General features: G+C 35.9%; 1 protein-coding gene across 5 annotated transcripts in view; it reads left to right on the plus strand.

Moving 5' to 3' along the window:
• The first annotated feature begins 576 nt into the window (after positions 1-576).
• The window catches only part of LRP1B (LDL receptor related protein 1B), a 1,884,722-nt gene continuing 1,862,184 nt past the window's right edge, over positions 577-23,114 (plus strand). For all 5 annotated transcript variants that reach the window (XM_084998912.1, XM_084998914.1, XM_021076285.2 and 2 more), the window contains exon 1: positions 577-908. In XM_084998912.1, the coding sequence (XP_084855038.1) occupies positions 722-908 (187 nt within the window). In that variant the 5' untranslated portion in view covers positions 577-721. The remainder of the gene's footprint in view (positions 909-23,114) is intronic.

Raw genomic sequence — 23,114 nt, forward strand, 5'->3', positions numbered from 1 at the left:
CTAAATTTTGCACCTTTGTCACCAGGTGTTACTCAGCATGAAAGTTAAAAGTGCAATTTAGAAAGTATTGCATTTGTGTGGCGAGAGGAGGGAACCATTTCCCTAAGAGAAGCCCAGTTACTTGGCTAGTCTTTCCCTTCCAGCCAAGGAGGCTTCCAGGGAGCAAAGGAATCAAAGCTGCTTTGCTTAGAAAAGCATCTATCTCAGCGCTGTGACTGATAACTCCAGAACGGCTGCTAAATGTGGAGCTTCCTAGGCGCCTGACTGCCTCAACCCAATTCAAAAGTCTCCCCCCTTCTCTAAAGACCTAAATCCCTCAAGAACCAGCTTGGAGTTACTTTCCCTTCAAGGAGACTGAAATAATTGTGATTTGTGGTGCTCTCAGTTTGCAGTGGTATTTTTTTGTTGTTGTTGTTGTGTTAAATGCCTCTTACTAAGTAATAGATGTGATTTATGTGGACGACAGAGGGGTGTGGGGAGGATTCGGTGATTAATCAGTGAATTCCCCTCAGCTGGCATCTCTCACTGCCCCTCTTTGCGTGATGTAAGATCAGACGTACCCTGCATTGAAAAGTCAAGACACACGAGCGGCTCGCTCGCGCTCACACGCACTCTCTCTCCCACACGCGCGCATCCGTACACCTTCCACATCCTGCTCCAGGCAGGAGAAGGCGAACTGGCTGGGCTCATTGAGCTGAAGAATTTCCAGTGACATTTGTAAATGACGCTGGTCGGTTCCGGGCTCGGAGCCGCCGCCGCCGCCGCCACCGGGCCGAGGGTGCAGCCGAGCAGTCTCCGGCGCAGGCTTCCTCCCGGGGTGACCACGATGTCCGAGTTTCTCCTCGCCTTACTCACTCTCTCGGGATTATTGCCTGTCACCAAGGTGCTGACCGCGGGAGCCGACCGAGGTAAGGAGAACACCCCCAACCCCTCCCTTGTCTCCTGTCTTCCTCGGTTTTCCAGCTGGGCGATGCTTGCGGATAAGTGAGTGTGAAACTTAAGTCCTTGCGGCCCCGCTCCCGGGACCGCGGGCCCCTGTGCGCTGGCCTCGTGTTGGGGATTGGCGGGGGGGGAGGGGGGGGTAGTGGGTTTCTGAACCAGGTACTCGAGTCCTCGGCTTCCCCACAGCCTTTTCCGTTGGCTCTCTAAGGGTCCTGATTTTGTCCCCCCTCCGGGAGCGTTTGGACTTGACTGCGCGCTTCTGCCCGCGCATCCCAAATGCTGCAGATGTTGGGTTTTAGAATTCTCTTTCCTAAGACTCCCCTCCGCGCTGACTCTCTTGGCTTTGAGCTTTTGCGGGCTCTGGATTTTCTGCCTGACGTGTGTGCTTCCCTCAACTTATCTCCTGGGTTAACTTCCTTACCTGCTACACCCAGGGTCTGTAAAGAAGGGAAAGCCCCGACTCCAGCCCCCTTTTATTTCTGTAGCTCCTTTCTGGGACAGACTCCAGCGAGATTCAGGACATCAGCTGAAAGGCTAAGGCTTTCTGGGCGCTTCTGGGTGCAAGCACCCGCTTGAACTTGACTTTTTTTTTTTTTTATATATATATATATATTCCAAAGGTCTGTGACATAGCTCATAGTGCCTGGAGTCGCTAACCCACTATTGGCGCTTTGCCCTTGCTGTTTCTACAAATAGCTGATGAATGGTAGAAGTTTAAACGGGAGTGGGTTTGGGGAGCAGAGCAGAGAGGAGAGAGGAGGTGGGCATTATGATAAACTTGGATCTTGTAAACACCTAAGGATCCCTGTGCAAGTTTGATAATCTCTGACAACAGCTGGACTGCTGAAAAACGAAACAAAACACAGTAGATGAATATTTGGGCCGATGTCATTGGAATGGTTAACTGCTTATAATAAAATCGTAGCTATCATAGTTCTAGTCCTTTTTAAAAATCATGTGTTCATATTGATGATATATTTTGGGTTTTTTTGGGGGGGGCTCATTAGAAAAAGAGAAGTAAGAAAGGCAGAAAAGGTACCCAGATCTCAAAGGTACCCAGATTTCAATGCCAACTAAATAGGCAAAATGTTACATTGAGAGATTTAGTGGCTGTGTTTATGTCAAGCGAATTATGAATTGAATAAAAATTATTGCTTCATTATAGGAAAGAACAGGGAAATGAATTGTAGTGTTTCTATCCAACCTGCTGTGGGCAACCAGATTATAGCTTTTATAACATACCCACACATGTCATTTCCTTTACCAGTAGTGAGACTAATATGAGTTCCTTTAGAAAGTCTGACATTTACTGAGTGATAATCTTTTAAACACATCATTGCCACCTAACCATTTGGCTTCTGAACTTGCCTTAACTTGCCTTGAAGTTGGTGTGGAATAGTTGAAAACTAAACTGATAAAAATGGAAGCACATAGCTCTAACTTGAAATAATGATGCCCTTGATCTGGAACAATCAGCTCTCAACCTTTCTTAGGAAGAATGTTTGAAGTTTGGACCAGAGCAAATGAACAGAATGAAGCTTTTCAGTCCTAGTGCTAGTGTGCTAGCAAAATAGAATGGCACTGCAGATTACTGCTATTGGGTTCTTTCTGAGCAAGTCTCCATTCTCCAGAAATTTGACCTTATCCAGAGCTAGGTCCTCAGTGCTTTTGTATGTGTTCATGAGGAATAGGGCGATTGCTACAATGACTGGAATGAATACCTGAAGAGAATTTTTAATATATGGGCCCCTAACTTTCTTCTGAGATAGGAAATTAAATAATTAAAAGGATTAGAATTTGGTGTAAATTTGATTTCAGTAGGGAGGGATATCTAAGATATAAACACGGTACATGGAAAAGGATTATTACTTTTTCCTACAACTAAAATAGTGTCCTATTGTATTACTATGTCAGCATAAGAAGTACTATATTAGATAGCACAAGTAAAAATAGTTATAGACCAATACTTTACCACTATTACGCGTATTTAACACAACTTTCAAAACTGTTATAAAAGAACTAAAAATGCCATAGCTACTTATCAAAAGTGAAAAGGGTGGATCCCATTTGGAAAAAATTGAGCAATCTTGTTGAAAGTTAAAAAAGAAAGTGCTCCTGCATTATGACAAACTTCCCTTACTGAAATGCTGAAACAGAAGATGTGGGAATAAAAACTCAAGGAGGTTAATGAGATGTAGCTTTCTGCACTGGCTTGTGTCAATTGTCCTTGAAGAATAGAAGAGGCATGTGAATTACACAGGTGTGTTTTGTAGTGCAAGACCTAGCTTCATGTCAGAAAAAGAGAAAATGCTTTCACATTCTCCAAATAAGTTTTGGGTAACGGGTAGCTTCTTAAACAAGATACAAAAGGTTATATCACCCTCTACCTATGTTTCTCTTCCTTTTGAGTATAAACTCATATTTTTAACAGAAAAATACTTGAACTTACTTGTATGCTTGTGTTAAATCTATGCACATCCACATGTCCTTTAATTCCATATTAAATATTTTTATTTTCTGATTTTGCATTGATTTTGATACAGAATTAAGCTAATGTACATGTCAGTTCTTATTAGACTTGATCATATCTGAAAAAAGGAGACATCTTTGTAACTCTTCAGAAAACCATGGAAGATAAATCATGTTCACTTAGAATCAACCAATGTGTCATGTAACAATGTCATATAACATCAAAGGATTGCTTGATAAGGATTAAGACTTAAAAGGAAGTATATTTAAAAATTTTCAAATTTTCTGAAAAGAAAGGGATTGAGAAAACTAAAGCTAGTTTCCTTTACATTCTTAAGTCTGATACAATGTGGAAACATATTTCCAAATAATTTAAGTTCACACTGTTACAATCATTTAAATATGTCTGTAAAATCATCTAAAATTGGCAATCACGTGTATGTCAAAATTTTAATCTTCCTCTACTAAAGAATGAACTAAAAGCCGTGTCTTTCTCTTTATAGTCCACAAATATCATTAAAAGTTTTATTTTGAAGAAGCTTCTACATTCTTTGAGTTTTTCTCTTTCTCTTTCTTTTTGTTTTTTTTTTCCTCAGGCTCAAATTGAAAATGGTAAGAATGAAAGGAGACAATGGAAAAAAATAAAGAAAAAATTGGGTGTGTTGAAACAGGAAGAAAGAATATGAATTCCAGAAAATAGAATAAGGGAGGTAAAGAGAGTGGAGAGAATGCCAAATGATACTTTTAGGAAGAGGCTGAAACCAAATTAGTGTTGCTGAAAGAAGAGATTAAAGTATCTTTAGTGAAAAAACTAATTTCTAAAGATACATCTTTCCCCTGATATCATAAGAAATATCTTATGAAAATGTTTACTGTATACAAATTAAGAAACTTCCATCAGTGTGAGGGTGGGTATAATTAAATCTGAAGAATAGAGAGTACATGGGAATATTGCAGAAAACATAAATGGTAACTATGCTAGAATTGTTAAATGGAAGTGGTTTATTAAAACTAAATGTGAAAGAAATCTTCCTAGAAAGGGTAGTGGATGAGTGCTATAATTAATATATTCTGGAGTTCCCGTCGTGGCGCAGTGGTTAACGAATCCGACTAGGAACCATGAGGTTGCGGGTTCGATCCCTGCCCTTGCTCAGTGGGTTAACGATCCGGCGTTGCCGTGAGCTGTGGTGTAGGTTGCAGACGCGGCTCGGATCCCGCGTTGCTGTGACTCTGGCGTAGGCCGGTGGCTACAGCTCCGATTCAACCCCTAGCCTGGGAACCTCCATATGCCGCGGGAGCGGCCCAAGAAATAGCAACAACAACAACAAAAAAGACAAAAGACAAAAAAAAAAAAAAAAAAAAAAAAAAAATATATATTCTTAAGGATAAGATGATACTTTGTAAATGCTACTTATCATTCATGGTAGTCATGCAGAGATTTTTAGTTTGCAAGTGTATTGGATACAGGACTTTAGTTTCTTGCTACTTGCTTTGTCAATGTAGTTTCAGAGCCTAGAGTGTATCATAAAGCTAGGCTCCATTTACAGTTATCTGGACTGAACATGACTTGGTCTTTTATAAGGATTGCAATGATGAAGGATCCCTATATCTTCCCTCCATTCTCTATTTAACAAGGATCCGATGTTTTTTGTTTTTTGTTTTTGTTTTTTTTTCCATGATCATGCTTTTAATTTTTTACTTCTTATATGAAATGTACCTTCCCCTGTCTTCAGTTCCCTCCTACTTGTAGGAATTCTGTGCTGTTAAAAGGTACCAAGCAGATGTATTGATATAGTTCTCTATCTTTTGAATCTGTCTGTCAAAACAATTCTTGTACAAAGAAAACACCTGTCTTCATTCTACATGGATATAGTCAAAGAAAGTAGAATTAATACTAAAAGTAAAACATGATTGTCCCAACATGATGTCATTAGTTAAACTAATTTAGCAGTAAGTGGAACCCACCTATTACATAGATATATCTTCTTTAAAGATGTCATCTTTAAAAATGGCTGCCTCGATGCGTAGAAATCTATAAGAACCCCATTCTAGCCTGAAAATTGTAGATGGATATTTTAACAAAACTTTTATTTTAAAAAATTCCAGGCAATGTATGTATAGTTTTGTGATTATTGCTCCTTGAAAAACAAAATTATGAAGTGAAAAAGCTTTGAGTTATTTTTCAACTCCTAACATGCAGTATTGTAATGAATGGATTTCCTTTTAACACATAATAGAATCTGACAGTGGAGGAAATAAATGTCAAAATGTATTTGTCTCTTAAGTGTCTGTAATTATGATGCACCCAATGTTTGTAACTTAAAACAATGTTTTTAGTAGCTGAAATCCTAAAGAAAAGTAAAGCAAAGGTTGACTACTTTTATAATGAGTTAGCCAGAATATATACTGGACCAACTTTCTATTAGGAAACAGTCATATTTACTCTAGTTACTTCAAAAAACTTTCCTTATATTCTCTGAAGAAATCTGTATCTTGATAATTAATCTAAAAATAATGACCAAAAACTATCTTGATGCATAGAGTGCAAATAATTTTTGGGGGGGCGTGAGGAGAGTGGGGAAGGGAGGGCAAAATAATCCTAACTAACCAAACGGAAGCGTAGAGTGATGCTTTTATCCTCTTTCTTCTGTGGATTTGCTTTACCTCTTCATATGGTGTGTCATGCTCCAAAGTTTACTGTAAAATAACCCATTGACTAAGAAGCATAAGAATAAAATTGCAGCATGGCAATAACAAATATAACAGTCTATAGGCCTTGTGGGGGGGGGCATTCTGAAGATGTTTTATTTTGGAAGGAGATATTGGAGAAAAAAAGTTGTATTTAAACTTTAAGTACAAAAACTTGAAAATATCTCTAAATATTCTTAAAGTTACTTTTCATACTAATTCACATCTGTGCCAATGAGTATATTTAAGCTCATTTGCTTTTGAAGAGTGTTGTGCTTGCAATAATATTTAGTCACTGTTCTCCCTATTCTGTGCTGTCTCATTTGAACAAAATGTTAATCTCTCCAACAACATCTGAACCCTCTATACTGTAGAAAAGGGAATGAAGGCTTCAGAATATTTTGCAACACAGAACGAGTAAGCTTAGACCTTCAAAATTTATATGCTTTTTTCTATTAGAAGTTTTTCTACTATAAGCTACCTTCACATTTTAGATCTATATTTTTTCCTCATAAATGATTTGGTGGCCTCCCTTTTCCCCCCTGGCATAACTACAAGGCCAAGTTAGAAAGTATGTATTATTTATTGCTCTGTTCTGAATTCAGTGATACCGAAATATAATTTCTTTCCCTCTTTCATCCTATTGATTTAGGCTATCTCTATACAAACCCAATTATTTTGACTGAGCTTCCTGACTAAACTAATTGATGAAACTGACTAGGAACTAAATAGGAATCAAACTATTAAATAGTAGCCACTCAGATCTGGTAAAACAGTAATAAAAACTGATCTTGTATAAAAAGCCTAACATTGAATTTTATGGAAAAAACAACATAGGTCCCTGAAAGGCTGATGTGTCATACCACCTATCTACACTCTGTTGAGTAAATTGAATGAACCTTTGCCATTGTGCCTATCATAACAGGCAAATGAAATATGTTTGGTAATACTTGTATATTTTTATCATAGGATAGCTTTAGAATTTAAAACACCATTAGAATATAAATAAATACATGCTCTGAATTTATTCTTGTTCCGACAAATGTTACTTTATCGAAAGTGAGTTGCAATTTATTATTTTTCCTTATTGACCTTATCAGCTGAATTATTTTTCTCATTTTTTGTAAAATATTTTTAAAAATTAAAATGTATTTCAAAGTCAAAATCAAGACTCTCTCAATACAGAGTACACAGTATAAGTCATTGCAGTGATAAAATGGACAACAGCATTTAGTGTGCTTTTAAATATGACTATAATACCTTTCTTATGCAGTCACATCAACTTGGTTTCAGACTGCAATTAGATGTCCAATTATGGTTAAAAAATGCAATGGCTTGATTAAATAAATGGGCCCACTCATTTGTTGCTGATTTCCCACTAGGTCATATTCTTCTAAGTATCATCAAAGCAAAAGGCTAATGCTTGAGTTGGTAAAGATGGTGTTACTTAATATTGCTCAGTAACTCTGCCAGTGATACTTGTTGAATAATGACGTATTATCTACGTTTGGGATTTCTCAAATATTCCAAAGTAGTTGTAAATATATAACACTTATCAAAAGTATCTTTTCCTCGGAAACAGTGAAAAGTAATTTCAATGGATATATTCTTACTGTGGTGCCATCTGTTTAATCTTATTTTCTCAGAAATAAGCTTGAACATAATCACACATATATAGGAAGGTTTCCATCTACACGAGACTATTATGACTATGTCCTTTATATAAGACTTGTCGAGAAAGTTACCTTTTCATATGCGATTCTTCTAACTTTTTAAGAGAAAAAAGAAAAAAAAAACTTCTTGAAGAAGATAGAGTGTGTTGCCTTGCTAAGATACTGGCGTTACATTTTTATCTCACAATGCATTCTTATTAACAGTCAGACATCTCTTCCTGAGTTGCATGCACCTCATTGTCCTGGCTGGCTTAGCCTTCAGACCAAAGACAGGTATTGTTGAAACACGACCTCATTTTAGTCGAAAGAATACGTTTCTTCTTTAGGTGAGATCAAGGTACCACAGACCGTCTCTTGTTTTATTCTTACAATCAATAGGACATTCCTTCCTAACTTTTCCATGTCGCATTTACATCATTCAAGACTGCCAAGACAGCTTAACTTTAGAAATACGAATACATAATTCCTTAAGAATTTTTCTACCACTAAGATTTTCTTTAATGACAATTTGTTCATTTTAGCCCTTCTTAAAATGAGAGATGAGAACTAAAAATGGGGAGGGGGGGAGAAGAAGAGAAGTAAAACTTGGTTCTGGTTGCTTGTTTTGAGTGTTCCTGGGGTATTTTAAGATATTTATGAAAAAGAAAAAACTGTAGGTATAAGGCTGAAAACAGAATGGTGTTTAGAATGATCTATTTTCTTTAGAAATTAGGATATATAAGGAGAGGAAAGTCAAAGATGCTAAGAAAGAGACCACTGACAGAACTTTTTGAAAGCTTCAGTCCACAAAGATCAGGTTACGGAGGCAGTTTAGGAACCTCGAACTTTCGCTAAAATATAAATTCTCAAGATTTAGAAAAGATTTGTTTTTTAGATTATCTAAGACATTATGTGCATTTTCTAAAACTTTTAATAGTATATTTTTTGATGTGAACATGCTTTATTAAAATATTCTACTTTATTCAACTCTTAATTTTTTTTTTTTTTTGTCTTTTTGCCTTTTCTGGAGCCGCTCCTGCGGCATATGGAGGTTCCCAGGCTAGGGGCCTACACCACAGCCACAGCAATGAGGGATCTGAGCCGCCGGCCTACACCACAGCTCAGGCAACGCTGGATCCTTAACCCACTGATCAAGGTCAGGGATCGAACTGCAACCTCATGGTTCCTAGTCGGATTCATTAACCACTGAGCCACGGCAGGAACTCCCAACTCTTAATTTTTAAGGCATTTTATTTTTCATAATTAAGCTCTGAAAGTACAGTGATAGCGATGCCAGTTTATGGGTGAGATTTTTTGCCTCATCAGGTGAAAGTTTATAGATCACACCTACTGGGTGTCTGTATTGATGAGATTCTCATTAAAATATAACTGAGATTTATAGATAGAATTACCAACTCAGAATTCAGGTGCTTTTGCTGAGTCCTAGTATTGCCACCATTCTAACAAAAAGGATAGCAGTTCACCAGCACAATGTGGATGGCCTGTAATACTAGTGACATATAAATCTAACTTGGGGGAAAGATAGTGACTTTATCCAACATTGACCAACATTAAAAATGGGTAGAATTTAGAACTGCCCATTTTTGGATATAGTTATTTCTCTTGCTAGGATGTTTACTTTGACTTTCACTTGCTGATGATATTGTCAAGTATTTTGAATTAATACAGATAGTATAAGAACTAAAATTTTAGAGCATTATTCCATTCTCTTGCTGCTCTGATTGCTGGGAGATCACAAGGTTATGAAGGACATAAGGGTTTGTATCTTAATATGTTTTAATCTGAGTACCTGTGAAAACACCACTGTATTTCAGGACCTCTGAAAAGAGAGACCTAGCTATGTCTCTTACACCTTCCACAAGTACAAGGAAGACAATGTACCTGAGAACATATCACACATTTGTATGTATCACACAAATACCATTTTTTTCATTAATTATACCATTAACTCAATGTAAATTACTAATAGCAACATAAATCCCTTACATTTTCTGAACACTTTAATTTTTTTCTCATTTTCTTTCCTCCTGAAATCGTATGATCCCTGAAGCAGCCCAAGTGGTTGGTGGTCATTCATTTATTTATCCACTCATTCAACAAATTTGAATAAAGGTGTGCTAGGCCTTGTTCTAAGTGTTAGGAAAGATGCAAATGAGCAAGTGAGACAATATTACTTGTCTGTGGTCTCTCAGATCCTACATTTTAGGGTACCTTTCAGTGTACATTTCAGTGCAGGAGAAGACAGACAATAAGCAAACAGACACATAAATAAATACATGATATTTTGTGCTAAAGAAGAAAGAAAAATAACATAAAGCAATCAAGATAAGTGCTCTGGGAATCAGTAGGTGTACTCAAAGGCCTTTTTGTAAAGGATGGCATATTTGCTGAGATAAAAGTGATGTGAGGGAACAAGCTCTGAGTGGTTCTGAGGGAGAAACTTTCCATGCAAACCCTTGAGAGGAGGTAATGATTTTGGCATTTTAGAGAAAGGAAAAATGTCTGTGTGTCTGAAGTGTGCTTTATGTGTTTGGAAGAGAGGGGGAGTGGAGAAAGGGGTGTTGATGAGTAGGTCAGATAGGTCCATGCAGATCAGAGTGAGGTGTCTGGGTTTTGTTCTCATTATAATAGGCTGCAATTGATATTTAATCAAAGGTGACATGACACGACTTAATTATTTACGAGATCATGTTTGCTACTGAATGGGAAAGGGTAATAAACACAGTGAATATAATTAAAGGGTGATTGTAATTGTCCATGAGAGAGATGTTGGTGGCTAAACAAGAGGGCAACATTGTAGATGAAGATGAGGTAGAGGAGTGACTCACATCTTTAAGAAGATTTTCTGTATCAATGAAAACAGCACCACTGAATATATTGGAGGGATAAGGCATGAAATAAAGCCTCAGATTATAATCTTTGGAGGTAAACATGAACATTCTAGGTTATTTCAAAATGAACACATCTTGTTTTGCATCATATCATTGATTTGTATGAAGTTTCATGATATAAGTTGTATGAAGTTTCATGATATAAGGCGTGCAATGGTCACATGTGAAACCTGCAATATTGTTTGCCTTTTTATTATGCTTTCTCTTTATTTTAGAACTATTAATACCATCTTTGCTATTATTCATATTTACCCACATCATGTCTGCAGAATAGAATAAGAAAGTCTGATTAGAGTATTCCTTGGGAGTTAAATTAAAATAATATACTTAATAACGTTCTAAACATTGGTAAATATGGCAGCAGTTATTTTTCTATTATTTCTACCAATTTAAACTAGTTTAACAGTAGAAGGAAAGGGCATTAGCTAATGTGAAAACTCATATGAAAATTTTTTTTCTTGAGGAAATTCTTAATGTTTTCAAGGAAGAACTCCTCTTTCATTGTACCCAAATCCTTGACACAATGAGAAGAATTTGTGCTGACAGTCACATTCCCACTGATGAATATTTGATTAATGGGATGAAATTGTAAGAGAGCCGTTATTGGTATACTGATTACCTTTCCTGGGAATTTCAAGAAAACTGTGGAAAGGGGAGGGGTGGTGGCAAGTGGTGGGGAACCTACTGGGTAAGAGTTTATGACCTAGGGGTTATTCCTCTTGGTCAATCAGGGCCCTTGGATTATTCTTCTGCATTTATCCACACACATTCGTTGAATAAATGTAGTTCCTACTATGTTCCCATCTCAGTGTATGTTATAGACTGGAGGCAGAAACAACTAAACATCATAAACCAGAACAAGCAATAAAAACACTAGTTTAGCAATTGTACAACTTTGGATTTTCAGGAAAAGGTTGCTTGTGGCTACAAAACAAACCCATTTGTGTTTATTGAGTTCTCTTTGGACCTAAAAAGGAAAGAGAGAGCAAGAGGAGGAGAAAGCAAGGAAAGAGGTTTTATGAAACTGGTGGAAAAGGAAACTTTCAGAGCCCTGAGGGTCTATGGGAAAGAAGATAGGGGTATAGTGTTTGAAGGAAATACTGTTAATATTAACTGAATGGGCTACTTTAGGGCCTAAGTTACACAAAGATTGTTTTGGGATTTGGTTTCATTGATTTTTTTTTTTTTTCATTGCTCTTTTTTTTTTTTCTTTTTTTTCTTTTGGTCCTCTTTCATGGTATCTAGAGAAAAAGTCAATCTTTAGTTTTAAAAGGTAATATGCAAATCTGCATTCCAAAGTATAAGCTTGGCCCTCAAATGTTCTCACTGAGTTTCTTTTTAAGTTGTACAGGTCATCTAGTGCCAAAAAAAGCAACTTGGAATAACCAACCCTTTTAGACACTATTTACTTTTTATAGCAAACAGCAGCATTATAGAGGAAATACTTCACCTCATCCTAAGAAATAAACTTGGAAATGCTACATGACCGTTACAACTAATGTTTAAAAACATAACCTCTTTTTCTAGTTTTCAAATATGGTATGCCTTTAAAATTTAGAAGGGGAGATGTAACTAAACAGATATTAGGCTAAAATAAAAAAAAGTCCAGAGCTTAGGCATTTACAGTTTCTGAAATGCTTAAACAAAATATTAAAGGCAAAGACCTCAGTCAATATATTTGTTGTGTAAAGAGCTTACCTTCAGGTTTATTAGACATTTGCTAGATGCATGTGCAGAAAACTAATTTGTGTGTGACTTTAAGTTCAGTCCATTTTTAATTCATGTCATCAAAAAACCCCTTTAATAATTTGGCTCCAAAATATCTGTACAAAAATCAACATTATGCATAGGAGTAAGTTAAATATTGAAAAAAAAAAACAAACTTTTATTAAATTTTAGAGTAAACCAAATGAAATTTAAGGCTGAAAGATTTTGCATTAATATGTAATTTGGGAATCACTGTAAATTTGTTTGCTGTGTACTTTAGCAGAGGAATGCCAGAAGTTTGGAAATGAATTAATCAGAGTAATTGAAAACAGCAGGAAGGGGAAGGGTTACTTGTATATTTGTGAATACGAGGCATGATTTATGCTCCCTGACTAGAACTCTGTTCACATCACATGGAGGTCTGCTGAAGGCCTTTTTTTTTCCTTTCATAAGGAAAGTACTTTGGGAAGAGTTTCAAAATGAGTATAAGGGGGTTATTTATATTTTAGGTAAAGCAAAAAAAAAAAATTATTGATTGCATGCTCAGAATAAAAGGCTTTTGGGCAGGAAATGTTGTGACCCCTTGGAACAGCCTTAAACCTGCTATAAAGAGCCAAGGAAAATAAACAAAGCTTATTCAGATAACAGTTAAGCTGGTGAGACACCTGAAAAATCTAGCAATAGCAAGAAAATCACTTAAGTCAAAAATAAACTTTCAGAGATTGAAGCTACTTGAGTTCAGCAAGATTTAGCGATGAATGCCAAAGAGGATTAGTAAAACTCGTCCGTGTCAAATATAGCAGTAATGGCTCTATCGCCACATCTCCAACTCCTGCTTGAGAGCCACTGTGTAAGTGAGAGTTGAGCTCTATATACAATAAGAATAACAGCATTTCCTACAAAAGCAGAAAATCATATAAAGGAGCCTGAAAAGCAATCCTGCCCTTCTCTCCAGCCCCCATTCTGTAAGCAAGTGAAGATGGTAGGCAGTATTTCCTCTGCAGTTTCACAGAGGCATGCAGGTAGACTATGGCCCCTGAGATCTCTAGACTCAGAGAAAAGACTGCTTAGATCTCTTTGCTCATTATGTTAAGTAATAACACTCAGACATATTTGACTAACCTTTATGAATTAAAGGGCAAGATATAGGGCAAGTTTTGCAAACATCAATATATAGGGCACTCAGGCTGGTCAGAGGTGCCCTGGTGACATGGAAATTAGAGAACACCCATGTTGGCCAATGGATAGCTGACATTCAACTGGAGCGGATGGTGGGCTCCTGTGAATGTGGGCTGAGGGTTGCCAGACTTTTAGGTAATTCAAGAGAGGCCATAAATTTTGATTTTCATGCATAATTCCTTATGATTTAAATATTGTCCATTAAAATTAAAAAAAAAAAGAAATAATTTTGGGGGGGGTCAAAACCACCAGCTGATGGATTTAAGAGCAAGGCTGACAGCTGTGATCTACTGCAGAGACCCTGAGTTGCAGACATCAACAGAAGGTTGGGTCACAATGAAAAGATGTTTTACTCAGTGCTTTAGAGAAAAAAGGTGTCCCTAGAGAGCTGAGTGTAATGTCTTGAAATTTGTAGTATGTTATTGTTGCAGCCCATGGCTATGGGAAAAAGGATACAAAAGGTAAGTTTCAACAGTATCTTGCATTTCTGCCTCCACAACTTCCTCTCTTATGTGAGACATAAAGTTAGAATCTGGGGGGGTGGAGCGGATGCAGAGAAAACTCTTAATGATTCTTTAGAGGGTTAGTGACATCGAACCCAGTTGTGACCTATGCAGGATCATGCCTTTGAAAGTTATCTGAGAAACACAGCTCTCTTAATAATGGTGAGGAAATGCTATGAGGATGATTTCTGTCTGTCTCAGCACCCCAGAGGCCTTATAGAAAATATCATACCTAAACAGTTAACAGCCACATGGTAAAAAGAACATTGCCATGCCACGCATGGATCATGATAGAAATGTGGGAGAAAAGAAGAAGATCAAAATGGAGGAAAACTATAGTGCAGTAAAGACAGCAGAGGGATGATCCTGATGACTAGACCGATTCTCATGCTGAGGCACCAATGGGATCACATTTAGGTTTGTGTTTCATCTTCTGTTTCCTCAGGAAGACTATGACCTAACAACAGCCAACTGTGTGCTCTATTCCTACACAGTGTCTTTAGATTTTGTACCTGTGTTCTCATAGGAATTACTATATCAAAACTCATTATTGGAACTATTTTTTAAAGTGTTTTTCTAAATTTTTTATTTTGAAATAATTTTAGGCTTAAAGAAAATATATACAACAAATACAGAGAGTTCTCATATATCTTTCTCTCAGCTTTCCCTGATGTTAATACATTGTGTAACTGAAATATAATGATCAAAACAGGAAGTCAACATTGGTACAATAAATGTTATTAACTAAACCATCGACTTTACCTGGGTTTTACCAGATTGTCTACTAAGTAGCCTCTTCTGTCCCAGCAGCCAGTTTAGGATTCAACATTACACTAAATTGTCATATCTCCTTAGACCTTCAATCTGTGACAATCTGGCTTTAGATTACTTTCATGATTTAGGATTGTTTGAAGAATCTGGTCGGTTATTTTATAGAACATCCCACAATTTGGGTTTGTCTGATATTTTCTGATAGTTATGCATTTTTGTCAAGAATATCACACAAGAAATATACCCTCCTTAGTGTACCATATGGAGAGGTACATTTCAATATATCTAATTATTGTTGATGTTCTTCATCGTCACTTGGGTGGGGCTTGTCTTCCTCATTCTTTTTAAGTGTATTACTTGGAATTCTTCTATAAGAAAATAATCCTTCTTTCTTATTATTTATATCAGTAGAGATAAGTTTTTATTATTTATATAATAATCATTGTTCATTTTCTTGCTCAAAATATTCTATCTATGGTTACTGGGCACTGTCTCAGATCACCTACTCTGCTCTTTTGACATGAGCACATGTTCACTTTATATTTTCCCTGTTTCTGCTCTGAAATCAACCAGTTCTCTAAAGAATTTCATAGGATACTAAACTGCAAAAAGTGTAACTGGATGCACCCTCTTAAGTGACACAAGATTATCCTTAGGGTGATAAACAATTAAAGAACAATTGCTCAATTAATATATTTTAATGTTCCAGAAGAAATCATTTTGCTTGTTAGTTTAATTTTAATAAAGTATTAACTGCCATGATTGATTATCTGCTGAATAAAATTCTGAATTAGAATTACATGATGATGCTTTTTAAGGAATTCAAAATTTCACTCTTCCCAAAGTTTCTAAAGAAAAATATAGATACATTTTATAAAATCAGTTCATATTTATTGATATTTTCTCAGGAAAACTGTATAAAGGATTTTTTTTTTAATATATCTCTGCCCTCTTGGAATTTATAGTCCAATTCAGGTAAGAAATGTGGTGGAAGCATAAGCAAGTCATAACTGCAGAGGGTTTGATCAGTTCTATCAGGTTAAGCTCTGGGCCTTATAGTGATTCTGTGTCTTACCTTTTGGATGGGGATTGAACTGAAAAGTGAATGCCAGAAATAGTGAGTGGATTTGATCTTTTGGATGAATCTTGACTGACTGGTAGTTTTCCAGACTACCAGTTGAAGGAGATTCTGTAGGTGAGTCTGGGTTCTTTGATAAAGGGCCCAGGGACAAGTTGGTGAAGTTTCTAATGATCAAAGTCAGAAGACTTATAGGAGCATTAGCCTCTAGCCTACTTACTATTTCTGCTTTAGTTAGTACAATAAGAGTCTTCACTGCTTGGCATTAAAAAGGGTAGTTCCTGCTCATGGACCCAAATTCCCAATGAACCAATAAGTAAAATCCCAGCTAATGAAACAATCTTAGTTTTGAATAAACACAAGTGCCTGCAATCTTCTTGAAGGGCCTAAAATATCTACTTTTTCAATGTACACAATATTTTTATTTTCTTGCTTTTTTATTGCCTGCCATGAACAACATGTTGCTATGGGTTTTTTGGGGCAGGGCGTTCAGAGTTTAGTTTTTGACTCTTTTTGGTGGTCAGTGAGGTTTTGTTCTTCATTATCATTTCCAATTTCTCCTAACATTGAAGCTGCAATTTATTTTTTTCTCACTGTGGTATCCTCCCCAACCTGCTAAAAGATGCAAACACAAACTCACTCTCCAATGACTGATTCATCCTAGGTGTTTTTCTCCAGTTTTGATGGCATGTTATCTGAAAAATATAGATATGATTTTACCAATTTGCACATCAGTTTAACTTCTGATAATAGCTCTGGTAAGGTGGAGAGAAATAGCTAGTTGGAAAGCCATGCAACACCCATATTGAATCTTTAACAACTTAATACATTTTAGGAAATGATCCATCTGAAAGGCATTATGGCTTGCTGAGAAAAGCTGTACACTGGGAACCGGGAGAAGTGGGCTCAATTCCCAGCTCTGCATCTGACTCACTCTTTGTCCTTGGGCAAGTCACTTAGCCTCTTTCTGTATCTACTTCCTGCCTGGTAAAATGAGGAGAATAATGCATAAAGACTCCCACCTCACCAAGATGTGTTGAGGCTGAATTCTGTAACCACTGAAGGGACCTTTCTTCCCCCTGCTGGCTAATAACAAACTTATTTTTATCAGCATCTAGTTTGATTAAATTTTGGAATAAGAGCATGGGGTGACAACTAACTTCTAAGAAGCCTTTAATCCTTTAATTTACACTGAAGTTTTATTTCAGCACATGTTGCCTCGTGTTAATGCACTTACGGCTGGAAGGAGGATTTGTGGATTCTGCATGTACAAAAATATCTGTTGCTTCAATCTACTTGACTGCCCACCATGGAGTCTTGTACTGGGCACTGCAAAGCCCATTAGAAGAGTAGAAGATGGAATCATGGGGAGCAGAGACTTACATATAAGAAACAATTGGTGGTTGTTACCTAAGCAATATGTATTCAAAAATTCTGTTCTTTAAGGTTAGAGATGGGGAAGTCAATATAGGTGAGAAAATCACGGAACAATGTAATGCAATAGATTGAACAAATGCCTCTTCTTCTGTGATGTCTTCACCAGTTCCTCCAGTGAAGATGATCTTCTGTTTTATTTTTCCTCCCTATTCTTTGATATTATTATTTTTAATAGTTATTTCCCCAATACAGTTTTTTTTTTTAACTGTACAGCATGGTGACTTGGTTACACATGCATGTACACATCCTATTTTCTCACATTCTCATGCTTCATCATAAGTGACTAGACAGTTCCAGGTGCTACACAGCAGGATCTCATTGCTAATCCATTCCAAAGGCAATAGTTTGCATCCATTAACCCCAAGCTCCCCAACCACCCCACCCCCTCTACTTCCCCCTTGGCAACCACAAGTCTATTCTCCAAGTCCATGATTTTTTTTTTCCCTGTGGAAAGGTTCATTTGTGCCTTATATTAAATTCCAGATATAGGCGATGTCATATGGTATTTGTCTTTGTCTTTCTGACTTATTTCACTCAGGATGAGAGTCTCTAGTTCCATCCATGCTGCTGCAAATGGCATTATTTTGTTCTTTTTTATGGCCAAGTAGTATCCCATTGTATATATATACCACACCTTCCTAATCCAGTCATCTGTCGATGGACATTTGAGTTGTTTCCATGCCTTGGCTATTCTGAATAGAGCTGCAATGAACATGTGGGTACGTGTGCCTTCCTCCCTATTCTCTGATGTTGCTGGCTCATTTTTCACTTATTTAGTTTTCCTCTAAGTGCCTTTTATAGTTTTATTAATCTTCTTTTTTCCTTTAAATTTACAAGTTAATTATAGATCAGGCTTTAGTTTGGGATGTTATGCCTTTTAATTCTCTTATATTGATCAGTAGCCTTCCAAATTTTTTATGACCTTTTAAAATGATTGTGCCAATTGCAGAATATCCTGTATTCTGAATTTACCTTATTTCCTCATTATTTTATTTATCTTGGTGCTATATCACCAATGTTTTCTATAAACTAGGTATTAGCTCTACAGGCTAGATGGGATTCAAATTGAACATAGCTGGATAGGATACTTCCTAAGTGATATTAGGTATCTGTATACTTAACGCCTATCATGTTAGATATTTGTTTACAAAATAGAGTTACTACTGCATATACTCAGTGAGACAGAAAGGGGACCGATGTGTAGTTCTCTATGGCTTCTGCTTTGCTGTAGTGCTTTGGGGCAACACCATGTAACATTGCAAAAGAAGACTTTGCACTTGTTAGTTGTAGTACCTTTATCAGTTCCTTTATCTCTTCAGGTCTCTGTTTCCTTACCTATGAAATGGGGTTAGTTATACTTGCCATAAACTTTTGAGGTTTTTAGAAAATACCTAAATGTCTTGTTCATAAAGACACTCAACTAATGGAGGTTTATTAGAACCAGTAGTAGCAATAATGGTTGTAATGTGTCAAATATAGTTGTATTGTGTCACATAATCCTATATAATGAAAACGTTTAAGAATGGCATTCAATCTATGTAAAGAATATTCATTCAAGAAAACCTATTGTAACAGATGGATTTCTGTTGGTTGGTTGTTTGGTTGCTTGTTTTAATGTGGTGTGGTATAAATGGAGGATGTGATATAAATGGAGGATGCCATTCTTAAATCCTTTTCAGAATCAAGTATGTTATAAATAATCCAGTGAACAAAGATAAAACTTTATCCATGGACAAACACTCTCTCTCTAAAGACTCTTAGAATTATTTGCCCCAGGATCATCTTTTGCTTCCTACCACTCTAATGCAAGGAGAGAAAAGTACAGCAAAGACCAAGGAGCCTATACTTGAACTGCTCCCAGTTATTTATAGAACCAACATTTGAGTTGAGGTTAAGAGATTAAGTTTTGAAGTCAGTCCATTTTGATTTCAATCCAAGATTCATCACTTATCATCTGTGTAACATTGGCCATGATACATAATCTCTCTGAAATCCTGTGTACTTATAAGCAAAAAAAAAAGCTCTAAGGGATGTTGCTAGAAGAGAAATATATCAACTCCCCACTCAAAATCACTGCTTAATACATTCTAGGAATGATGATAATTTTATTTCTATATACATATATTCACTGCCTACAGTGGGCAGTTACTAATGCTTAGAAACCAGGAGAGACTAGGGCTGTTGCAGAGCCTTCAGGCGAACTGGGCAGAAGAACCAGATGGAGGAGTGACATCCAGACCTCAGTATACTTACCAAGCTTTGTGTCCTAATCTGGCGTTGCCTTTACCCAGAGGGGGTTCCTTTTTCCAGTTAGCATAAAGCTGCAATGCAGGCTATTGCCGCTCTAGATGAGGACCTTGTAAGCAGAGAGAATTGCACATGCAAAGTGAATATAGAGCAAGAGAACTGACTTACACTAAGTGGTTCTGTAGTTTAATATGTTATACAAGATAAAGTCTTGAACAGCAAGACATGTAGAAGATGTTGTCCTTTATAATTCAGTGAATCCAAGGTGGGCTTTTTAAAGTTATCACTAAAATAAATCATCCAAAGTCTCCAAATATAATTCACAGACTACTTTATAATAGGAAAAAAGACGCTTATTGAGGAGTTTCAATATAGAACCTCATACTCTCTCCTGAGGTCAGTCACTTGAAATATAATTTATTTTTACTTCAAATAGTTTAAGATGGCATTCTGACTACATTATAACAGAGAACATTTCCCATTACTAGCTTATGGGTGGTGCTTCCGATCATGACTTTGCCTTCATGACTGTTCTGTGAGGATGTACTACTAGGTTGAATCTGAAAATAGAATAAATTATTGGTGATCCAGAATACTTTTATAATCTTGATGGTTTTACTAAAGATGGCTTTTATTTTTTGGCTTTTATGGGCTGCAAACAAAGGCTTTCAAGTTTTTATCATTTATTTTCACCCATACATGGCTTTTGTATTTTCCTTAAAAAATAAGAAGGTGGGGTGGAAGAGGAAAATCTGCTGTTTCCTTTGTGATTCACAAGTATTACCATACTTATTGAAAAAATACTAAATTTTTTTCCAGGAAGAATGATGTGATTGTATAATAGCAAGTAAACGTTCAAACCTTCTAAGTGATATATTTACGTAAATGATAGTTTGCTTTCTCATCAGAGTGTGTGTGCTAAAGATTTTCTGTCAGAAAAGCAGAATGAAGACTAAAACCAAGGCTTGGTTTTGTGTTTTTTAATACTACTCATATCATTCTACACAGTTTTTGAAAATGACCAAATCAGGTATCACTTTTGAATGATGATACTGTTCTGTATATTGATACCGTTATTTTTCCTTCAGGTAGGGGGACTGTGAGGAATGCCTAAAAGATGTGTTTTCCTTCTTAGGAGGAAGAGCTATTATTTACACAAAATAATGCTAAATTTTTAAAAAAAATTATTTTTATTCTTTTAAAACCTAAAATGTAACATTTTGGTTTTCTTAAAAGCAATAAATACAAGTAGTTCTAGGAAGATAAATTTCCATGTTCCTCTTAGGCTTCCTTTACTAAAGGGGCATCATTTATTAGGATAAGCCAAAATTTAAACATTCTTTATATATGATCAGTTTATAGATACTCAAAATTATTTTTAGAAAATGAAAGAAGCTTGATTCCTTAAAAAGTTACTTATAATGGCAAGAGAGAACTGCTATAGAGAATGTCCAAGTTACACTATTTTAATATTGCTATTGTATTTTCTACATGGTGAATTCAAACCTTGTTGCAATATCATAGAAATGGGAGAAAAAGGTATTAAAACATTTCTAGGGTGTTAAAGTGAGTTGCCATCATAACCACCAACTGTCAGCAGGCTTTGGGGAGCCAGCAGGGAGCCATGTTTATCCCACATAATGGATGTATGGTCACGGATCTCATTAAGCAATAACAATCTTTGGGAAATGGTTGTTCCCTCCCAAAGTCCACTCTAAATGTACTCTTTCCTAGTCCACTGAGGTTCATGCTGCTTGTAGGTCATCATGCTCTTTTCTTTCTTTCTTTTTTTTTTTTTTTTTTTTGAGTCTCTTTAGGCTGATTTCTGAGTGTAGCAAAAGAATCCTGTCACATAAAAATGGAGACATTTTTCTCTCAAAAATCCATTGAAAAGAAAGTCACTGCTTTTGACTCCTTAGGAAAGTTCCTGGGTGAGAATAATTCACTGATAAATTGTCCTGAGATAATGAGACACTCACCACTTGAAATACTCAGTTAGCTTCACCAGGAGTCAGTTGGGGTTGAAATATACAAATGATCTGACTCCAGTGACCTTGGTGAATAAATTCTACAAGCCAATGTTAGCCAAAAACTAGAAGCCAAAATACAGTCACCAGATCTCAGGTGTGCAGACCACTGTGGGGATCGACCACTGATTATTATACTCTATTATGCTTTTGTCCCTTGAAAAAAGAATTAATTCATCTCATTACTGCCTCTTCATATAAAATCTAAGGTGAATGGAAGCTGATGTAAAAATGCACTAATGAAAAAATAAAGGGGACATTTGGAAAAGAAAGAAAATATCGCCATTTGGTAGTCGATGAAAAAGTATTGAATATCCAACTGTCCTCATTTAGTTTTGTCAGTTTTAGTCTTTTAATCTATTAGTCTCATCAAGTCTATGTTTCAAATGAAAACAATTACAGGATATTAGAGCAATGGTGCTTTGAAATGACCACTAAAAATGTGAATTCTATTTTCATTCACTGATGGATTTATTTTTCCCATAACAGGGACATAGTAGTCAATGATGTTGGCAACCCATGTTTTAGTGAATTTCTTATTTTTTTAAAATTATTTAACATCTATTGACCAATTACATGCAAATTATACTCTTAGTAGGAAACATGAAATGATTGACAATTTTGCTTTTTTTTTCTTTTTCAGCTAGCCTTAAATCAAAGATTACTTTTTCACATGGAATTGAAAATGAAAAATCACTTATTTGAGAAAATAAATTTTGGGCAATTATAGAGGCCCTAAAATCATAGAAAAAAATTACTTTAGAGAATGTGTCAGCTTTACTGTTTATGGAGAGTTCCCTTTAACTAATTTTTGTATATGAACCACATCAGATCTTTTAAAAAACTGACATTTGATTTTCAGAAAAACAATGTGTTAGAAGCCTCTTGGGAGCCATTAAGATACATCTGTAGCTTTAGGTCCATTAAGTATAAGACTTTTGTTTACAAATTATATTAGTAGAATAAAGCAAATTATTTAATAACGTAATTTAATTTAAAAATTTTAATGTACATATTTGTTAAATGCTTATGTTTGCATCTTACAGCTAATTGAGCAGTGTAACTTTATTTAGTCTAGAAAATCTTATAAAAAGCCAATTTTTATACTGTTAAGTGTATGAAAGTTTCTTTTTTTCTCCTCTTTTCTTTCTTTCTCATCTTTGCAAGGAATTAAACAACTATGCATGTGAAACATATCCATAAAAAGACGTTTGTTTATATTTTAGTGCATCTGTCTATTTTAATTAAAACAAAATATATGGCATTTTAAATATAAAGTTTTATGTTTGTTTTATAATATTCTTTATGGTCACATCCATGTCATTAATTCATGATTTTAGCTGAATGAGAGCTAACATATAAATGCAATTAATTTTTAAAGAAGCCAAATGCAATAATAGGTGTTTAGGAGTTAATAGATATTGGATATAATGCAGTTTTGGCCTTTAAAAAACCTTTTATTACTACCAGATTTTTTAAGGGCATCATTATTTCCACTGATT

The sequence above is a fragment of the Sus scrofa genome, chromosome 15 (assembly GCF_054392235.1).
Source record: "Sus scrofa isolate SSC_HxYL_T2T_F1_AM1 chromosome 15, Sscrofa_HxYL_maternal_Yorkshire_Landrace_v2.0, whole genome shotgun sequence".
NCBI lineage: Eukaryota > Metazoa > Chordata > Mammalia > Artiodactyla > Suidae > Sus > Sus scrofa.